This window comes from Lampetra planeri, chromosome 4 (genome assembly GCF_965212315.1).
Source record: "Lampetra planeri chromosome 4, kcLamPlan1.2.h2, whole genome shotgun sequence".
Classification (NCBI taxonomy): domain Eukaryota; kingdom Metazoa; phylum Chordata; class Hyperoartia; order Petromyzontiformes; family Petromyzontidae; genus Lampetra; species Lampetra planeri.
The window spans coordinates 669,594-691,247 of NC_136110.1; the positions used below are offsets into that span (position 1 = coordinate 669,594).

The following is a 21,654-nucleotide window of genomic DNA, read 5'->3' on the forward strand; positions in this document are numbered from 1 at the left end:
GTGCGGAGTTTCGAGTGGTGGAGGCCTGCCGGGCGGGTAGCCCGCGGGCGAGTGGCGACTCGCCCCGCGCTCCTCTTCCTCCTCCACCACGGGGGGATGAGCAGGGGGGGCGGGGGGAGGGAGATAAAGAGGAGTGGAGGAGGTGGGGGCGGGTCTGGGTTGAGGGGGAGGGGGGTTGTGGGGTGGGGGCCACGCTTTCATCTCTCAGAGAACAAAGCGCGATCTGTTGCTGCGAGCGGCGACTCGGTGACAGAGAGAAGGGAGGGGAGGGAGGGAGGTGTGGGAGGTAGGTGAGGGAGGTGTGGGAGGGAGGTGAGGGAGGGAGGTGAGGGAGGGAGGGAGGTGAGGGAGGGAGGGAGGTGAGGGAGGTGAGGGAGGGAGGTGAGGGAGGGAGGGAGGTGAGGGAGGGAGGGAGGTGAGGGAGGGAGGGAGATGAGGGAGGTGAGGGAGGTGTGGGAGGGAGGTGAGGGAGGGAGGTGAGGGAGGGAGGTGAGGGAGGGAGGGAGGTGAGGGAGGGAGGGAGGTGAGCGATGTGGAGTGCGAGGGGCAGGGATGACGATGTGGGGTGGTGAGTGATGAGGTGTGTGATGGTGACGAGGTGAGTGATGATGATGAGGTGAGTGATGAGGTGTGTGATGGTGACGAGGTGAGTGATGAGGTGAGTGATGAGGTTGTGTGATGGTGAGGAGGTGAGTGACGAGGTGAGTGATGGTGATGAGGTTGTGTGATGGTGAAAAAGTGAGTGACGAGGTGAGTGATGATGTTGTGTGATAGTGAGGAGGTGAGTGACGAGGTGTGTGTCAGTATTTATTTGTTTGGTGCCATTGAACACGCGGGCGGGGGGGGCGTGCATCGTTGTCGGTTGTTGTTGTTGTTGCTGTTATTAATTGTTGTTGTTGTTGTTACTAATTATAGTTTTTACAAACCAATTATTCTCGTGTACACCTTCGTGTCTGCGGTCACATTTCACTCTCTCCTGTCACCTTTCAACTGCCACTTGCTCACCTCCGCTTCGCACGATTGACTACGTACGGCGCGAAAGAAGTTCAACAAACAAACATTACCTTACAACAAGAGATAGCAAATCACCCGTGCACACATTTGTCCTTTTGTAAACATTTATTTCGTTTTATTCCCAAACGTATACAGTATTTTCATATTCGTATGTAAAACAAAGTCAAAGACGAACACCGCCCACCCCCGCATCGCCTTCGACAGGCAGGGAGGGGCAAGTGTTGGTAGCGGGCAGCACCTGCGAAGGCCGGCACGGTGCACGAGGCCATCGTGGTGCGGCCAGGGCCACGCCGAGGCCGCCTGCCACCCGTGGCGCACACAAGACAATTCGCGGCAGGTGGCAATGGAACCTCCCACGACGGCCGGGCGAGACGGAGCCACAGACTCGCCCCGGCACCACCACCACCACCCCCCCGGCACCACCACCACCCCCCGCGTCCCTCGCCGCCCTCGTCCTAGCGCCTGGCCCCCTTCTTGCCCTTCTTCCCCTTCCCCCTCCGGCCCCCGTCGCTGTCTCCGCTGCCGCTGCTGCTGCCGCTGGGACTCGGGCTGGGCCTGAGCACGCGTCGCTCCACGGTGTACTCCTGGGGCCCCACGCGCGGCTCCCCGTGCACCAGGAACTCGCCGCCGCTGCGGCTCACGGAGAAGGCGGTGTGCGGGAAGGTGCCGTACACGCGCCGCAGGTCTGCCAGCACGAGCGCGGGCAGCGGGCGCCGCTCGCTGCCCGCGTGGACCCGCGACACCTCCCCGAAGCGCAGCTCCCCGCTCAGCCTCGCGCCCTCGGGCCAATGCTGCAGGTCCTGCGCGTGGTGCTGCTGCTGCTGCTGATGATGCTGCTGATGATGCTGCTGCTGATGATGCTGCTGCTGCTGGTTGTAGTAGAGCCCGAACGTGCCAGGATAGCCGGCGTAGTAGCCTGCCGCGTGCTGATGGTACGCGTACGGGTTGACGTACGGGTTGACGTACGGGGCGAAATAGGCGCCGGGGTGCAGGTAGGGGTAGGCGTGTTGGTAGGGGTAATGTGGCGGGGTGGAGGACGAGTAGGAGGAGTAGGGCGAGGTGGTGGTGGTGGTGCCGCGTCCTCCGTGGTGGAAGTGATGGAAGGTCTCCATGGCGCTGGGGTCCGACCACGCGGCGCCCGGGAAAAACAGAGGACGGCTGAGAAAGTTGTGCCCCTGGACGGGAGGTGGCGTGAGAATAGGAGCAGGGCCGGCCAGGAACATAATTGCCGACGCCGCGGGTCGCTCACCCCGCTAGCGCGGGGACGCGCATCGGAGTGGCCGCGATGGTCACGGAGTGAGGAGGGGTCCCTGTCCGTTATTAGGGGGTCCTCGGAGGAAAGGGGGTTCTGGATCTTGGGGGTACCTGTGCGCGGAGAGGGGGGGGGGCACATGAGGTGTCATTTGCAAGAGAATCGCGGCCACACGCAACCACACGCAGAGCCCCCCTTTGTCTACTCCACACGGACCCCCTTGGCGACTCCACATGGACCTCCTTGGCGACTCCACACGAACCCCCTTGGCTACTCCACACGTGTCCCTTTCAGCCCCCGATGTCAACAATCGTTCCCACGCGTCTTTCCGAGTGACGGGAAAATGGTTCACCTCTTCCTCTCTTCCTCCTGTCCTCCCTACCACCTCGTCAACAACCTCCTCTCTCGGCCTCCTCACACCTTCTATCCCACACAACCCTCGCCTACCGCTGCTTACCTCCTCCTCCTCTTCCTCCTCCTCCTCTTCTCCTCCTCGCGCCGAGACGCGGGGTCGAATCCGAAGCGGCCAGACCCGCGCGAGTCACTCACTCGAGTCACTCACTCGCCCCGAGCTGCTGCCCTCCGCGTCCCCGTCTCTGCGCGCTCCTCTCACGCTCCGAGTCCAAACACCTCGACTCGCCGCCGTCGCCTTACCTGCGGCTCCGACCCCCCGCTGCGCGTGACGCACGCAGGCGCGCGCGTGGTTACCTGGCGACACCAGGCGACACCAGGTAACAGCGGCTCGAGTGGGAGGTCGGAGAAAGGCGGAGGGAGAGAATCGGTGGGGCGCAGACCCCCAAGGAAGCCCCCCCCTCCCTCTGCTTTGTGTGCTCGGGGGGTCGGGGAAGTAATCTGCAAAGGGGGTTATTGCTTTGTAGGGGTCTTGTTTGTGCACTCAGCTACCATTCCATTGTCATGGATTTCCTAGCCGTAACTTTGAAGTCTCCGTGTTGTTATCGTGGGCAAATATGCAGAGTTGCATCAAACAGCGTGGGCCATGCGACCTGATCGTGCGGCTACAAGATAAGAGCTGCGTGTGCTGTCGTGCAGTCATCCGCGAGTGTGATGACAGTGACGATTGGTATGATGATGTCATATTGGGTGCTGTGATGATGATTATGATGTGGTGGTGGTGAACTGTGATGATGAGTTGGGTACTGGTGTTGTTGTTGATGATGATGGACTGGGGAGATGAAGGTGGTGGACTGGGGTGATAACGATAATATATCGGGTGTTGTTTGTGATGATGAAGATGATGTTTACGATCACAGAGTATGCTGATTATGATCATGTATTGGCATGCTGGTGATGATGATGGATTGATATGTCGATGATGACGATGATTGTATTGATATTTTTGATACTGGCACGGGCTGTTGATGATGATGATGTTGACGTTGTTGATGTTGCTAATGATGATGACACGGAGCGCGTGGAGGCGAGTCGATGGGGCTCATCGTGGGTGTGGGAGTCAAGTCCCCACAACCACACTGTGGGGGCCTCTATCTTGGCCGATGCCAACAAGAATCAAATCTGTAGATGAGAAGAACCCATCATCACAACATTACCCAACAAACACGGTCACTGCATCGCGCGCTTTCAGACGAACTTCTGCGGCCGTCTGGAATGCTCTCCCGTTATTAAGAAGCCACTGGAGCTATGCACTTTTAAATCATCTAGATTTATAACTAAATTCTTTACAACTGATGTTGGTGTTTAGTTCGTTGTCCTTTCCCATCACCGACGATTAGCACGGTTGGCTACGTACGGTGCGAAAGAAGTTCAACACACACACATCACCCATCATAACATAATATTGCAGGCCTGCACTATAATCCTGTTACGATGGGCTAATGTGTGAGTAAACACACACGCACGTGGAAAGCGATGTCAGGCACCGCTTAACATCATGACGTCTCTCATCGTCACGCGCTTTGTTCCATGAGTCAACTCGACTCGGCGCGGGGGGGGGGGGTGCTTTGTTACGACCACGGGAACCTCAGAGCGACGCGCAAACACCATCGCCTCGCGTCTTCATCCGGTCGGCCGGAACCTTCACGCGCTAGGGAGCAATCTCCAAGAACGAGACATCGTCACGGGCAAAACCCGTTCGTAATAACTTTGTAAATGGTATTACTCAAGCAGATACCGAGTAAGCGTGTCTCCATAGCAGCAGCAGCAGCAGAGTGTCAGCCCCTGACCATGCCGGGTCAGTTCGGCCTCCCGATCCCGGAGGTTCCGACAGACGGCGTGGCTCGCCACGTGGCGGGGTATGGCCCGAACCCTGACCCTGGGGATCACCGCGATGATGCCGCTACACAGGCAAAGATGTGAGGGCCACTCTCCGAATGGCGACGTGGAATGTGTCGACTTGAAATGGCAGCCCTCGTCAGGCAGCTGTCACGGCATCGCTGAGGTTCCGGCTCCCGTGGAGAGCGAGCGGTCAGAACCGCGAGGATGACGCTCCCACGACGGGTCAATGACCACCCGGGACCCCTCGGTCCCCCTGTCCCCGGCTTAACGCCACAGACAACGGCACGTCCATGCGCTCATCATCGCGACCAGCTGTCCGCTAAAGCACAGTCGGGTGCCAACCGCGCGGGCGCCTTTGCTGTGCTGGGGGGACGCGGCGGTCACGGGCCGCCACCGTCACGGTATCGAAGTCGCCTGCGGGAGCTGCTGGCCGCAGCGTCGCCGAGACTCCCTGAGACCCGCTCGGTGGTAACGGAGTTGGTCTCGCTGAGAATGACTTGAGTGTGCCTACGATGAGTTGCAGGTCGGAGGTGAGCCGCTTGACTTGGTTAAAGTTGGCAATGGTCCAGATGGGGACATACCGGTCACTGTCCATTTGGGACACCGGGTACAGGTCGTGTGCCAGGTTCTCTCGCGAGAAGTAGGATTCCAGCTGCTTGTTCAGGCTGGTCTCTCGCTGAGACCAACTCCGCAGCCGGCGTCAACATTGGCGGCGAGGGCGTCGCAGGACCAGCAGCGCTGTGCTTCACAGACGCGTCGTAGGCACCCGGCAGGGGGCGACGTTGCTTCGTGTGACGCCAACTCAAGTCATCTGCGGGTATTTTTGTCTGGGGCGGGGGGGGATTTTGTCGAATTTGGACCGTGACGCGGGCACACGACCCCCTGCGCGTTCCGAACGACGTCGCGGGGTCTTGAGCGTGGACCGTGCAGGAGACGGCGCGCAGTACGTGTTGATCAATACCACGCAGCAGCAGTGACCAGGGCGGACTGGACGGTTCGAACCGCGAACCTCTGTCAGGAGCAGCGGAGGTGGGGGTCAGGTGGGTGGGGGGGTGACCGCCACCCGCCCGCCCTCCACAGAGCGCCCTCTGGCGGTGGAGCAGTGGCATTGCAGGGCTGCGCCTTCATCGCGTGCGATAATTATCACAAAGTGTTTCACGTTGGACACGCCGGCTTTCGCGACCAATCTCGCCCATAACACAGGTCAGGTTCCTGTGTGTGTTAGATCGCGTAAATAGATAAATGCGGCGTTAGAAGCCCGCCACCATCCGACACAGCCAAGGTGCTTTAATAGACCCCGAGTATCACGCGGGCGCACACACGACCCCTGTGATGCGGTAAACAATCCCACGTGTTCCCAGCGCGGTAATGACGCTAATTAGCGCATCGCGACTTCCGTTTCCGCCGGATGCACCGTCAGAGCCGGGGCCACGTGACTGGCGCGCGGGGCTCGACATGGAGGCGCTGTCGCTGTGGGTGGCGCTGCCCGTCGGCTCGTTGCTGCTCCTCCTCCTGCTGCTGCTGCTGCTGCGGTGGCAGCGGCGTGCCCGAGGGCCCGGTGAGGGCACCACGGGGTCATCACGCCGGGGTCATCACGCCCGGGGTCATCGCGGGTGTGCACAGGGGCCCTGCCCTGCAGAGACTCGGGAGGAGCCGCAGTGAACCACCGAGTTCAATGTGGGATGTTACAGTACCGTACAGTAACGGGGGACCCGCGGGACTTAGCGGGGACCCCCAGAGAGACACAGGGACCCCCAGAGAGACACAGGGACCCCCAGAGAAACACAGGGACCCCCAGAGAAACACAGGGACCCCCAGAGAGACACAGGGACCCCCAGAGAGACACGGGGACCCCAGGAGAGACACGGGGACCCCCAGAGAGACACGGGGACCCCCGGAGAGACACGGGGACCCCCAGAGAGACACGGGGACCCCCAGAGAGACACGGGGACCCCCAGAGAGACACAGGGACCCCCAGATAGACACAGGGACTCCCAGAGAGACACATGGACCCCCAGAGAGACACAGGGACCCGTAGGGTTCGTAAGGGACCCGCAGGGACCCACGGGGCCTTGAGAACCCCATAGGGACCGCAGTGATCCACTGGGTTCGCTGAGGGTTCGATATGGACACTCGGTGACATCGCGACCCACCGGGTGGCACACAGGGGGACGATTGGCGATCAATATCACGTGGGCCCGAGGGGTTCAGAGCAGTGCGCGGGGGTCAGGGGACCACGTGGGCCCGAGGGGTTCATGGGGGTCTGTGGGTATCCACGCGTCGCGCCAGACGCGTTCGCATAGCCTGCTCTCGCTGACCTACCCCGCCGTCTCGCGCGATGTGTTTGATGCACCGAGCACGGAGGGTCGCAGTCCGCTTCGAGCGGCGACCGCCAGCCGAAGTGAGCGCAGTGTGGGGATGTCCACGGACGACTCTGGACTTGGTTCCAGGGGACCGTCAGTAGCTGGGCACGCACAGGGGGGGGGGGGGGGGGCCTGATGGGCCTCAGGGGGCCACGTGTTGACGCGCGTCAGTGGCCGCAGTGGCCGTGGCCTGCCACGTCCGTGGTTTAGAGATGCGAGAGCTTGTGGCATTGGCCAATGCAATGGGGCGCAGTAGTGTGGGGATGGGGACTTCACAGAGAGAGAGAGATGGTTCCCGTAGGCAGACTTCACGGCAGTGAAGAAGCATTGGTCACTCGGCCGTGCTGACGAGTCGTTTTAAGGATGAAACCGGTCGGGAGGGGGGGGGTCTGTCGCAGCGTCATTGCTGCTGTCAGCCACATTCTCTGACGTTTATTTCGATGGCGATTTCAGACAAGTTGACCACAATGCATTTGTTCATGAAATGCTGATGTTTGTTTGCAGAATGCACAAATGGCCGTGTTTTTATTTACACCTTTCTCTGTGTTATTTGACAATTACGTGTTATAGCTTGCGCTATCGTGCTGTTATGATGATGGGTTTTTTTTTTCCTGGACAGGAGAGAGTCAGCCGCCCTCCTCTCTTGGTGATTCTGTATTAATCCGCTGACCACCGCCCCCCCCCGCCCCGTGCCGTGGCGCCGCAGAGCTTGACGATGCGGCACAAGTGCCGCCGCTGGCGGCCGCCACCAGACCCCGCGCCGCGGCCAACGAAGAGCGGGCGCCGGGGGAGCCGCGTCGAGTCCGCAACCTTCGGCACCGGCGCGACGCTCAGAGACTGGCGCAGCAGCAGCAGCTGATGCACAGGGATGAGGAGGGCGGTGAGCGCTGCCGCCCGCTCGCGCCTTCATCGGCCACTCGCCTGTCGGACCCTCCACTCACTGATTCCGCCACCACATGTGAAGGGACTCGGTCGACCAGACTCGACTGTTTCGTCTCATCCACACCGTGTTCCTCCACCTCCACACTGCGGGTCACAACAACTCACTCTCCCACTCGCCCACTTGATCAATCGCCCACTCTCTCGCCCACTCTCTCGCCCACCTGACCACCGTATTTTAGGTCACAACAACCCACTCGCTCACTCACTCACCCACTCAGTAAAACTCTCAATCGCCCACGTATTCATTTATCCACCCGCTCACCCTCTCTCGTTCAGACACCACTATCACCCATTCACTGACTCGCTCATGCATCCTTTCAGTCAGCCACTCACAACACTGCAGGCCACCTCACTCCTCTCCCTGCATCTCCCCTCGCACTGCTCCACTTCGAAATTCCCTCCCATCGGCTCTTTACCTCAAGCTCTAATAATAAATAACCTTGCTCAATTCCACTCTTGTTTATAACAACGTCAATGGTGCTGATTGTTGCTGGCTCCGTGACGTTTTGGGCCTGTGCCCGGCAACTCTTTGCGGGCGTCGTGCGCAGGTGCCGAGTGGGAGGGGGACTCCGGTGACTCGGAGGAGGAGGAGGTGGGCGGGGGCAAGATGGGAGCCAAGAAGCAGCGCAAGCTGCAGATGAAGCAGGAGAAGAAGTCGCAGAGAGAGGTGAACCTCCTCCCTTCTCACCTCCCTCTCACCTCCCCCTACTCCCATCTCATCTGCCGCTACTCCCATCTCGTCTCACTGTAATCTCCTCTCCCCTCCCTCTACTCCCCTCTCCCTCTCGTCTCCCTCTGCTTCCCTCTCATCTCACTTTACCACCCTCGCTGTGCCCTCCTACCTCTCTCCTCCTGTCTCACTTCTATATGCGTACACATGGGCGGATGCACGCGTGTGTGTGTCCCCATGTGCTTGTATACACGTGTGTGGGGAACGGTAGTGTAGCGGCTACCACGCGGGGGAGTGGTTGTCTTTGTGTAGGCATGTGTGCAGGCATGTGTGCATGCCCGTGCATTTTGCACATGTGCGCATGCTTGTGTGCACGTGTGTGCATACATGTTTGTGTGTGTCTCCGTCAGGCGGAGGAGGCAGATAGGGAGGAACGCCGGCGAATGGAGGCGGCGCGAGACGAGCAGCGCAAGAAGGAGGAGGCGCGGGAGCGTGACAGTGAGGAGCGGCAGGTGAGTGTCTGCTCGCCCGAGTGACTACTGCTCGCCCGCATTCGTTGGTTCGCTCACGACGAGATGGACCGCAGACGGACGAGGCGCGAGCGTCTGGCGGCAGGGCCGTCTACGGGGTGGTGGTGCGGGGCCCGGGTAAAATCCCACTGTATGGGCCCTCCATCAGATTCCTTTATACCAAACCAGAAGTATTACATCTGACAGCGTGACGTCGAAGCGCGGGGCCCCCCGAAGCGCAGGGCCCGGGGTGGTCGCCCCAATTCGTCGTACCCTAGGGGCGGCTCTGTCTGGCGGTGTCAGCGTCTTTCGTTACCAAAAAATATTTCTATTTCCTGCCAATGTTAGAGAACGGCCCATGGAAGCAGATGTCGCAGAGCTGCCTTCGAGTGACCTCTGGTCTGCACACGGTAGAGGACGGCACTTTCTCCACCGGCTCTTAATACGAGAGCGATGTTCGACGTACGGGTGTCGGCGTTGGTACAGAACGCGGTTGTTGAACTGTCGGCCCACAGAGCCTCTGGTGGTGGCCTGCCGGGAGTTTTGGCTTGCCGGGATATGTCAGAGATGAAGAAGGGCCATCTCACAAAACTTCGGTTATCTTGTTTCTGTTATGGACCACACTGTTCGTGACGAATGTGTTAAGTTTTTTTTGTGTGCATCGTGCACCACTGCCAACACAGAAGAATCGCATGTGTTTTTTGGTGTAGTGTCTCTCCGTAGCAGCGCGTGTGTGGAAAGAATAGGCGGCTAAGTGGATGAAAGCATAAATGCTTGTGTCAGTTAATGGCATGGGCACCGTTGCAAGCGGTGTCCAGGCCGTTCCAACACACGGGCAGAGACTGTAACGGGTTTGTAATGGAGCCTCAAACCGCAGTGGGAAGTTACACAGGACCCCTCCACATAGATCAACAGCAACGGCCGTCACACAGCCGTCCAAGCCGTTTAAAACTGCCGCTCTAAAAATTGGCGCCATCCCACGATCGTGCCGTGTGGCCACCGCAAAGTTTGCCATGTTTCTCGTGTTTGGCGGCAGCCCCTTACAATTTAAATATGAAGGTAACTTTTACCGTCCTTTACTAGAATACTCCTAACAATGAATCGTGCGGCCATCTGTGAATAAACTACACAGTATCCCTAATTAATGACACAATATCCCCAAATAAACTACACGATATCCCTAAACGACACAATAGCCGCATTCCGCGTGTAGCCCGGCGCGATGTCCGAGGTGTCACTCGGCGTGCCGGGAGCGTCTTCTCACATCGCGCCGACTTGTCCACGTGCGGGCGTGCCCGAGGACACGTCGTGCGTTCGTAACGAGGCCGTCGATTGACATACGCATCTTCTTGGTTCTTTCGGTAAAGTCACGTAGAAGGAAAATAATAAAAATAAAACATTATAAAATAATTCTCACGACGTTTCGGCCACAACGCAATCAGCCGTCTTCAGGTGGAGAACAGGTCTGTCAAGTAGACAGAGTCTGAATGGCACGCTCCAGGCTTGGAGCGACTATTTATGCCGGGATGGAGGGGCGGAGAGCGTCTTGACAAAATAATTTGCATATCAAGAGGAATTTAGCATATTTATGGGAAATGCAGATATGCGATTAGTACTACTTGTGAAATGCGTAGGAGGTTTGGTGAGGGGTTTAAAGTCATTATGCCCATGCATTATGCAGGATTAGCAGTATCAAAGGGAGGGAGTAAGGTTAGAATTAATAAAGGGAAGGAATGTTAATAATATGGCGCCGCAGCAACTAATGTGTTTACACATATTAGTTGCTGCTCGATCGCCCGCCGTGTTGCTCGCATGTTTAGCAACACGGCGGGCGATCGAGCTTTTCCAGGACACCGAAGGTTCAATGCCACGATCCGATTTCCCGGCAGCGTCCACTTAGAGGAAGTGGCGGGGCGCGTGGGGCTTTTTCGCCGTCCGCTTGTGGACTTTGACGACAAAAATACATCTGAGAGAAAGTCACGCGCGATTCTACCGTCGTGCTCCCGTCGCGCTCCGTCGCGAGGCCTCGCGGCTCGGCGTCGCGCTCCCGTCGCGATCCGTCGTGAGGCCTCGCGGCATCGTCGTGAGCGGCTCCTCGCGGCTGGGCGTCGCCGTGAGTTCGACTCCAGGTTTGGGGTGGGGGTGTCGACTCGGCCCATCATCATCATCATCCCTCCCTTGCCGAGTTCATCGATTGAGTAAGAACAGTGGTTCTCCGATGGATGGCCGCCACAGGAATGTAGAATGTCCACCGCTGGCCGTGCGGGGCTATAAACAGGAAGATGCACACCGCCTCCAGGCTCGTGTGAGAAGGAAATCGCTTCGACTCATGACGTTGCCGTATCGTCGATCCCACACAATTACAGCTTACAGAGTTTATTCATATATAGTATCTACTACACCTGGCAGAATCACGAAACGCCGCTCAGCGTGACATGCGCATCACGTGAATCGGAGTGAACACCAGACGCACTGCTTCACGTCCTCTACACTGTTCAACCACCACCACACTCCAGGGCTCAACAAAAAACTCACCCGCTCGCTCACCCGCTCACTTACTTCCCCACTCACCACACTGCAGGTCACAACAACACACTAGTTTACTCATCTACTCACTACACTGTAGGTCAAAACAACACGCACACTCACCCACTCGCTCATTCACCCACTCACGACACTGCATGTCGCAACAACACACTCACCGATTCACCCACTCACTCACTCACCCGCTCAGCACAGTGCAGGTCACAACACACTCGCCCACTCACTCACACTTGCAAATGAGACTCTATCCTGGTTCCTTGAGTTCACTCCTGGTTAAACAAAACAAACCTGTCCAGTTAGTTCTATGTTGTAGAGAGGCGTCTCTCGCAGGTAGGGGGGAGGAGCAAGGCCTCGAGCCTGGACTTTAACAGGTGCAGGGAGTCGAGAGCACGCGCGACTGGGAGAGGCACATCCATATTTCGGCGACGGCACACGACGGGGGAGCGTTAGCGGTACGGCGGGGCTGTGTTAATCTGTGCGTGCGTGCGTGCGGTGGGGAGCGAGCCGGTGGGGACGGTGACCTCGAGTAGGGAAGCCAGTGCCGTGGGCACCTCTCATCAACAGAGACGGCCCTTGTACAGAATTGTCGAGCCCAGCTTGACTCTGCCGATGAGGCACTGAATGTCTAATCCGCCACAGACCTCCTCCCCACAGACCTCCTCACAGTCCTCCTCACTACAGATCTCCTTACTAAAGACCTCCATGTATGCTTCATTGAGCAGAAATCATTTGGATTTAATTTGCATATTTTTTTTAAAAATAGCTTCTTACGTGCATGTGCGTGCGTGGGCGTATCTTGAGTGTAGGTGTGTGTCTCTGCGTTACGAATCGGTGAATTGTTTAGAGGCCCGACTAACAGCCTTGGTCGAACCATCAGAGCCTCAACACCCCAGGTCTCCTCTAGATCCCAGGCACTCCGGTTCAGAATCCCGGTCTCTTTCCCACGTCGTGTTTGTGCCTCGCAAGTTCAGCTCGCACTGCATGGACCCTCGATCTATAATTTTAAAATAATACATTTGCGCTCGCACCCATACCGACGCGCACACCCGTACGCACGCACACACGCGGTGCCCTTCACGATCCCGGCCAGCGCTAGAATCGATCCGAGCGGGCGAAGCGCCGCGGGACACACGGCGGGACGCGCTTTAGGAAAAACAAGTGCAGCGCCGTCGTGGCGTACAGCTGGGCCGTTGCCCCCCCCCCCCTCCTCTCTCCCCCCATCCGCGGGCATTGTGCTGATCCCGGCAAAGCTGGTGCCCACAGCTTCTCGCTTGTGGCCGAGCGTTGCCCGCTGGCGCTTACTCGCGCACTCTTCACTTCTGCAATCGCGGGGTTTCGGGTTGATGGGAGCGAGCGAGCTCGGCCCTGCCGCCCACAGCAGCGCTTCCGTCGCCAGCGGCAGCCCCCCGCACCTGCAGCGCTCCCACGTGGGGTGGGGTGGGGTTTGGCCAAATTCATGGCGGAGCCACGTTTGGTGTGACGTGTACCTTGGCATGCGGAGCGGTGGCGCGGCGGTTACCGCGCCGCGCTACGAACCCGGTATCCCGAGTTCGATTCCCGCTCACAGTGATGAATGTCCGAACCGGTTTTGGGCCTCCCTTAGATCGATTGAGCCTTAAATTAGTAGCTGCAGCGGTGTGTATACTCGGCCCTAGGGAGACAAAGGCGGGCGGATGTGGTGCTGGACACCCGCGCCCTCGTGTGCCGTGCCGGCTCTCACGGGCGCTCGCTAACAGCACTTGCCCCAACAGTCTGTGAAGACTACACGGGGTGTCTTTTTGGGCGTGTGTTTGAGGTTGTGTGCTTGGTGGTGGTGCGTGTGGTTGTACGTGAATGTATGATTGTGTGTGGGTGTGTGCACATAGCCTAGCACAGGCGCCGTAGTGTTGTCACCGCCACTTAGTGGTGAATGGTGGTTGTTGTTGTTGTGTTGTCACACTTGCCCTAAAAGTCTGGTCAGGCTATACAGGGGATCTTTATCTTATTGGCGGTTGCTGTGGTTGTGCTTGTAGAGGTTGTGTGTGGTCGTGATGTTTGTGTGTTCGTGTTGGGTCTCTTTTTAGTTGGTGCACGTTGCGTGACCGTGGTTGTGTCTGCACAGGAGGTGTGTTGGACGCTGTTGTGTGGTGGTGGTGGTGGTGGTCAGAATGAGAATCTTTATTTATCCTGGCGTGTGGAGGGGCGGGATGTGCGTGTGTGCTTGTTGCTCTGCGTGTGGTTGTGCCCATTGCGGTTGTGTGTGGTTGTGTATCCATGGTGTGTCCCGTGGTGCTTGCGCTGTTCGCACGCTCCGGCGGTCGTAGCGGCGCGGCTGTGCTCGTCGCGGCTGTGCGTGGGGTTTTGCCGCTCGTGGTTGCACAACGCAGACTGACGAGAAACCCTCTCCTCGTTTCCCAGAAACTCACAGTTGGCCTCAAGAAAGAAAAAAAACTGAACAAAAACGAAATAACAGCGGCCGTGGTTTTATAATAATCGGCCAAGTTTCCCGTTTTTCAAAATAACTCCCCACGCACGAGGGGCCCCCTCCGTGCCCCTCGCCGTGGCGGCACCCGCGGCACCGCCTCGTGAACAGAAAGTGGAAGTCGCTCGGGGCACCGTAACGAGGTCCCAGCTGCCCCCACCCGCCGTCCCACTGTGACCCCTGCGTGAGGTCACCTTGCCCCCCCCCCACACTCGCATCGTGACCACCGAGCCCCAGGTGTGCCAGCACCTTGGTTCACCTGACGCCCCGGCCACGGCCAGGCCACGGCCAGGCCAGGCCACGACCAGGCCACGGCCAGGCCACGACCAGGCCAGGCCACGACCAGGCCACGTTCAGGCCACGGCCAGGCCACGGCCAGGCCACGGCCAGGCCACGGCCAGGCCACGTTCAGGCCACGGCCAGGCCACGGCCAGGCCACGGCCAGGCCACGGCCAGGCCAGGCCACGGCCAGGCCACGACCAGGCCACGGCCAGGCCACGGCCAGGCCACGGCCAGGCCAGGCCACGGCCAGGCCACGGCCAGGCCAGGCCACGGCCAGGCCACGGCCAGGCCACGGCCAGGCCACGGCCAGGCCACGTTCAGGCCACGGCCAGGCCACGGCCAGGCCACGGCCAGGCCACGGCCAGGCCAGGCCACGGCCAGGCCACGACCAGGCCACGGCCAGGCCACGGCCAGGCCACGGCCAGGCCACGGCCAGGCCACGGCCAGGCCACGTTCAGGCCACGGCCAGGCCACGCACACAGGGATGGGGGGCCTATCCACTTCCTCCTCCATGCCTTGCGAGGGATGTTTGTCCATACTTCACCACGCCAGTCGGTGTGTGGGGGCAGCTAAGGGGCGGGGGTTTTTCCCGCACTGCCCTCTGCCGCCACGACCACAACCTCACAGCGCCCCACGATGTGGGGGGGGGGGGGTGGCTAATTGCAATCGTGGTGGACAGCCCCCCCCCCCATTGGTTAAGCAGCCCCGTTCCCCTCATGTGATCTCCCCCCACCATACCATTCCAGGAAGTACGTGGGTGGATTGAGGGGGAGGGGTCGGTGGGTTTTGTCAATTGTAGAAGAGGAGTGTAGGAGATAGGGGGTGGGGGAGGGGGATAGGGGTGGGGGGGGAAGTGGGCGTTGCTTTAGGGAATTTTTTTAGTTCCCCACCGGCCCCCCCCCCTCTGCCTGCTATGCAAATCGAGGACCTCGATAAAACCCCAGGGTCTGGCTGCCGCCCGCCGCCACCGCGTTGTGATGATCACCGAGGCGGTGCATGCGGGCATCGGGATGGTCGCAACCGGACGAACGAGGAAGTGGCCGTGCGCTCGAGTCTCGGGCCGCGTCGCCCCCTCCCCGAGGTAGAACAGAGCGAGGGACACACGAGGAACGTGGTGGACAGGCGAGGCCCGGCTGCGGCCCGGCTGCGGCCCGGCTCTCCCCGCGACGATGCGCTCCGTCCACTGCCGCGTCCTTCTCGCGTAGCGGACGCCGCCGTGCGTCCAGGGAGCGGGGGGAGGTGGGGGGGTGCGGCACGGCGGGGCAGAGACCGGCGGATCCCCCTATCGGGGGGCTGACGAGAGCGCGCGATGGACGGGAGGGTGACGGGGCCGTCGTGCCGTGTGCCGCTCGCAGGCCGTGGAGGAGCTCCGGGCCAAGGAGGAGGAGGAGAGGCGCGAGCAGGAGGAGTACCTGAAGCTGAGGGCGGCCTTCGTGGTGGAAGAGGAGGGCATGCTGGATGAGGCCACCGAGCAGGAGGTGAGAGGTCACGCCGGATCACAGTGGGGGGGTGGGGGGGTGGACTGCTGGGCTGGTGGTTTACTGGTTGTGCGCCGTGTGTGTTGAAAAGAGGCTGCTTCAGCAGTGAGCCTCGTAGCACGTGCTTTGTTAGCAGTGATGCGTGTGGAACTTCTTTCACACCATACGTAATCGGTGAGCCTGGTAGTGCACGGGCTGCATTAGCAGTGGTGAGTCCGCGTGGCCGTGTGTGTCGGTCGCGCGTGCTGTGGGGAGTGTGCCCCGTATACAGGGGACGCAGGCTAGAGGCGGTGGTGTGCTCTTTTAGCGGTGGGTCTCAGCACTACATGCTGGTGGAGGGAGAGCAGAGGCGATGAACAGTTTTAGTGCTAGCGAGTAGCGGAGTGAGCAATTGATAGAGCGAGCGAGAGAATGAGTGCATGAGTGTGTGAGTTAGCAAGTGAGTGATGGAGAGAGTGAGTGAGCGGCGCACGCATCACGGTTGTGCTGTGCGTGTCTCAACAGTCCCAGAACCAGCTGCAGGAATTCATCGACTTCATCAAGGTGATGGACTCAGACACATGCACACACCGATACGATCACACACATACACAAGACAAAGATTCCTGTGTAGCCTTAATAGACTTTTGAGTCAAGTGCTGTTAGCGAGCACCTATAAAGGGCAGCACAGCACACAAGGGGGTGGGTTGCTACAACTTTGTCTTCTGAGTGGGCGATGTTTACATACCGCACTAGATACTCATTTGAGGCCGAGTCGACTTAAGGGAAGGCCAGGATCGGTTCAGATAATTGTAACTGGTGTTGGCCGTGAGCGGGAATCAAACTCGGGTCGCCAGGTTCGTAGCGCAGCGCGCCAACCACTACATGACCGCTCCAATACCAACACACCCGCCATTCGCCACTAAGTGACGGTGACATCACCACGGCGCCTGTGCCAGGCCAGGTGCACTTTGAGGCCACGTGAAGTATCGAAGGCTTTCATACACACACACTGTCACACACAAAGACACACGCATACGTACGCGTGTCTCTGGGTGGAGAGGGTGCCGGGCGGTGAGAACTGAATTCCATAGGCTGTGACGACACTGCAGCAGCCTGGGTCTTCAGTTTTCTCCGTCAGGCACTCGGTGACATCCCGTCGGCGTCACGCACCAGCGGAGTCCACCGCACTACCGGAGCCCACCACACTACCCGAGCCCACCACACGACCCGAGCCCACCACACGACCCGAGCCCACCACACGACCCGAGTCCACCACACGACCCGAGTCCACCACACGACCCGAGTCCACCACACGACCCGAGCCCACCACACGACCCGAGCCCACCACACGACCCGAGCCCACCACACGACCCGAGCCCACCACACGACCCGAGTCCACCACACGACCCGAGTCCACCACACGACCCGAGCCCACCACACGACCCGAGTCCACCACACGACCCGAGCCCACCACACGACCCGAGTCCACCACACGACCCGAGTCCACCACACGACCCGAGTCCACCACACGACCCGAGCCCACCACACGACCCGAGTCCACCACACGACCCGAGTCCACCACACGACCCGAGCCCACCACACGACCCGAGCCCACCACACGACCCGAGTCCACCACACGACCCGAGCCCACCACACGACCCGAGTCCACCACACGACCCGAGCCCACCACACGACCCGAGTCCACCACACGACCCGAGTCCACCGCACTACCCGAGTCCACCACACGACCCGAGCCCACCACACGACCCGAGCAGTCGTGCCCTGCCAAGGCAGTTTACCTTGGACCCTCCCGCACACTGCACTCCGTTCACACGGCCACACGCTACACCACGTGACACGCGCCACGTGACACGCGCCACACCTTCATGTGTGGATGCCTGTGTGTGTGTTACGTGTGTTACCTGCAGGCGTCCAAGGTGGTGCTCATGGAGGACCTGGCGTCGCACTTCGCCATGAGGACACAGGTGAGAGCCCAGCAGCAGCCGCAGCCGCAGCCGCAGCAGCAGGGAATAGCAGCGGGGAACAATGGACGTGAACCAATAGGAGCGTTGAGTGGTGAATGGTCATGGCGAATAGCAAAGTGGTGGTGGCAGTCGTGAACAGTAATGGCAGGGAATAGTAGTCGTGAGTAGCATTTGCGGTTAATGGTAGTGAGTAGTAGTAGTGAGTATTCGAGGGTAGTAGTAGTTAGCAGTGGGGAGTAGTGGCAGTAATATTCGGCAGAGCAGCAGCTGTGTTTGCGAGTAGAGGAGTGAGTAGAGTAAGTCGAGCAGTGAGTCGAGTAGTGAGTGGAGTAGTGTAGTGAGTGGAATAGTGAGTTAGTGGAGTAGAGTAGTGAGTGGAGTGGAGTAGTGAGTAGAGTAAGTGGAGCAGTGAGTAGTGACACGTGCGCCCGTGCCGCCTGTGCCGCCTCTGCAGGACGCCGTGAGCCGCGTGCAGGACCTCATGGCGGACGGCAACCTGAGTGGTGAGGGCACCACCACTCACCCTTGACCCTGCACACACACACAGCACACTAGCACTCACACAACCCCCCCACACACCCCCCCCCTTCACACCCCCCCCTCCACTCACACCCCCCCCTCCACTCACACCCCCCCCCCCCACTCACACCCCCCCCCCCCACTCACACCCCCCCCCCCCACTCACACCCCCCCCCCCACTCACACCCCCCCCCTCCACTCACACGCACCCCCACACACACGCACCCCCACACACACCCCCCCCCTACGCACCCCCACACACACCCCCCCCCACACACCCCCCCCCACTCACACGCACCCCCACTCACACCCCCCCCCACGCACCCCCCACACACACCCCCCCCACACACCCCCCCCACTCACACCCCCCCCCACTCACACGCACCCCCACTCACACGCACCCCCACTCACACGCACCCCCACTCACACGCACCCCCACTCACACGCACCCCCACTCACACGCACCCCCACTCACACGCACCCCCACTCACACGCACCCCCACTCACACACCCCCCCCCCCACTCACACACCCCCCCCCACTCATACGCACACACCCCCCCCACTCACACACCCCCCCACTCACACCCCCCCCACTCACACCCCCCCCCCCCCTCACACACCCCCCCCCCCTCACACACCCCCCCCCACTCACACACCCCCCCCCCCACTCACACCCCCCCCCTCCACTCACACCCCCCCCCACTCACACGCACCCCCACACACACGCACCCCCACACACACCCCCCCCCTACGCACCCCCACACACACCCCCCCCCACACACACCCCCCCCACTCACACGCACCCCCACTCACACCCCCCCCCCACGCACCCCACACACACCCCCCCCACACACCCCCCCCCACTCACACCCCCCCCCACTCACACGCACCCCCACTCACACGCACCCCCACTCACACGCACCCCCACTCACACGCACCCCCACTCACACGCACCCCCACTCACACCGCACCCCCACTCACACACCCCCCCCCCACTCACACACCCCCCCCCCACTCATACGCACACACCCCCCCCACTCACACACCCCCCCACTCACACCCCCCCCACTCACACCCCCCCCCCCCCTCACACACCCCCCCCCCCTCACACACCCCCCCCCCCTCACACACCCCCCCCCCACTCACACACCCCCCCCCACTCACACCCCCCCCCCACTCGCACACACCCCCCCCACTCGCACACACCCCCCCCCACTCGCACACACCCCCCCCACTCGCACACCCCCCCCCCACTCACACACCCCCCCCCCGACTCACACACCCCCCCCGACTCACACACCCCCCCCACTCACACACCCCCCCCACTCACACACCCCCCCCACTCACACACCCCCCCCACTCACACACCCCCCCCCCACTCACACACCCCCCCCCACTCGCACACCCCCCCACTCGCACACCCCCCCCCACTCGCACGCCCCCCCCCACTCACACGCCCCCCCCACTCACACCCCCCACTCACACGCAACCCCCCCACTCACACCCCCCCCACTCACACACCCCCCCCCCACTCACACGCCCCCCCCCCCCACTCACACGCCCCCCCCCACGCACACCCACGCACCCCCACTCACAACGCACCCCCACTCACACGCACCCCCCCCCACACGCACACGCACCCCCCCCCACTCGCACACGCACCCCCCCCCCCACTCGCACACGCACCCCCCCCCCCCCACTCACACGCACCCCCCCCCCCACTCACACGCACCCCCCCCCCACTCACACGCACCCCCCCCCCCCCCACTCACACGCACCCCCCCCCCCCACTCACACGCACCCCCCCCCCCCACTCACCCCCCCACACTCACACGCACCCCCCACTCACACCCCCCCCCCCACTCACACCACACCCCCCCCCACTCACACCCCCCCCACTCACACCCCCCCCACTCACACGCCCCCCCCCCACTCACACGCCCCCCCCCCACTCACACGCCCCCCCCACTCACACGCCCCCCCCACTCACACGCCCCCCCCCACTCACACACCCCCCCCCACGCACACCCACGCACCCCCACTCACACGCACCCCCACTCAACACGCACCCCCCTCACACGCACCCCCCCCCACACGCACCCCCCCCCCCCCACTCACACGCACCCCCCCCCCCCCCACTCACACGCACCCCCCCCCCCCCCCACTCACACGCACCCCCCCCCCCCCACTCACACGCACCCCCCCCCCCACTCACACGCACCCCCCCCCACTCACCCCCCCCCCCCACTCACACGCACCCCCCCCCCCCCCCCCACTCGCACGCACACCCCCCCCCCCCCCCACTCGCACGCACACCCCCCCCCCCCCCCACTCGCACGCACACCCCCCCCCCCCCACTCGCACGCACACCCCCCCCCCCCCCCACTCGCACGCACCCCCCCCCCCCACTCGCACGCACCCCCCCCCCCCCCACTCGCACCCACCCCCCCCCCCCCACTCGCACCCACCCCCCCCCCACCCCCCCCCCCCACTCACACGCACCCCCCCCCCCACTCACCCCCCCCCCCACTCACCCCCCCCCCCACTCACCCCCCCCCCACTCACCCCCCCCCCCCACTCACCCCCCCCCCACTCACCCCCCCCCCACTCACCCCCCCCCCCACTCACCCCCCACCCCCCCCCCCCACTCACACGCACCCCCCCCCCCACTCACACGCACCCCCCCCCCCCCACCTCACACGCACCCCCCCCCCCCCACTCACACGCACCCCCCCCCCACTCACACGCACCCCCCCCCCCACTCACACGCACCCCCCCCCCCACTCACACGCACCCCCCCCCCACTCACCCCCCCCCCCCCACTCACACGCACCCCCCCCCCCCCCACTCACACCTCCCCCACCCCAGGTGTACTAGATGACCGTGGAAAGTTCATTTATGTGACGGAGGAGGAGATGGGACTCTGTGGCGCGCTTCATCCGGCAGCGTGGCCGCGTGTCGCTCGCAGAGCTGGCGTCTGCCAGCAGCACGCTGGTTTCGCTCCAGCCCAACGAGAGCCTGCTGCAGGCCCTGGGTTGAGAGCCCTTCCGCTCCGCAGCTGCTCCTTAGTTCACCGCGGCAGCCGGCTTGGCGGGGACCCCCTCTGGTCGTGCTGGCGGCCAGCGGGGGGGGGGGGGGGGCGCCCTTGCGAGCTGGGAAGGACTGCAGGTCGCGTCACTTGTGCTGCGGCTCGCGTCGCTTGTACTGCCCTGCCCATTCTGGGGCACCCTTGGGTTTCCCCCAAAAAGGAATCAAAATTTACAATCAAACCCTCGCCACCGGTTGAATGTGTAAATCGGAATGCACGTGTCGGGCAAGGTAGAGAAAGTGTAATGAATGTAAAATTGAATTAAAGATTATCATAATGATGTTTGTGTTGGACTCCGAGCCTCCCTCATG

General features: G+C 61.7%; 2 protein-coding genes across 2 annotated transcripts; one reads left to right on the top strand and one right to left on the bottom strand.

Moving 5' to 3' along the window:
* Nucleotides 1-1,100: 1,100 nt before the first annotated feature.
* Nucleotides 1,101-4,016, bottom strand: C4H10orf95 (chromosome 4 C10orf95 homolog). The gene is made up of 2 exons (XM_078592914.1): nt 2,724-4,016; nt 1,101-2,379 (listed from the first exon to the last, which is right to left on the bottom strand). The coding sequence occupies exon 2, from the start codon at nt 2,235-2,237 to the stop codon at nt 1,470-1,472; it is 768 nt and encodes a 255-aa protein (XP_078449040.1). The 5' UTR covers nt 2,238-2,379; nt 2,724-4,016; the 3' UTR covers nt 1,101-1,469.
* Nucleotides 4,017-5,651: 1,635 nt separating this feature from the next.
* DDRGK1 (DDRGK domain containing 1) lies at nt 5,652-21,623 on the top strand. The gene is given in 10 exon segments (XM_078592913.1): nt 5,652-6,077; nt 7,589-7,762; nt 8,373-8,491; nt 8,905-9,006; nt 15,646-15,768; nt 16,273-16,311; nt 17,679-17,735; nt 18,190-18,238; nt 21,124-21,173; nt 21,175-21,623. Coding segments are annotated over 10 exon segments (1,023 nt in total). The 5' UTR covers nt 5,652-5,887; the 3' UTR covers nt 21,295-21,623.
* Nucleotides 21,624-21,654: the final 31 nt, after the last annotated feature.

What these genes read in the sequence shown, in the direction of transcription:
- C4H10orf95 (XM_078592914.1), bottom strand. Translation starts at nt 2,237, where the DNA reads ATGTTCCTGGCCGGCCCTGCTCCTATTCTCACGCCACCTCCCGTCCAG.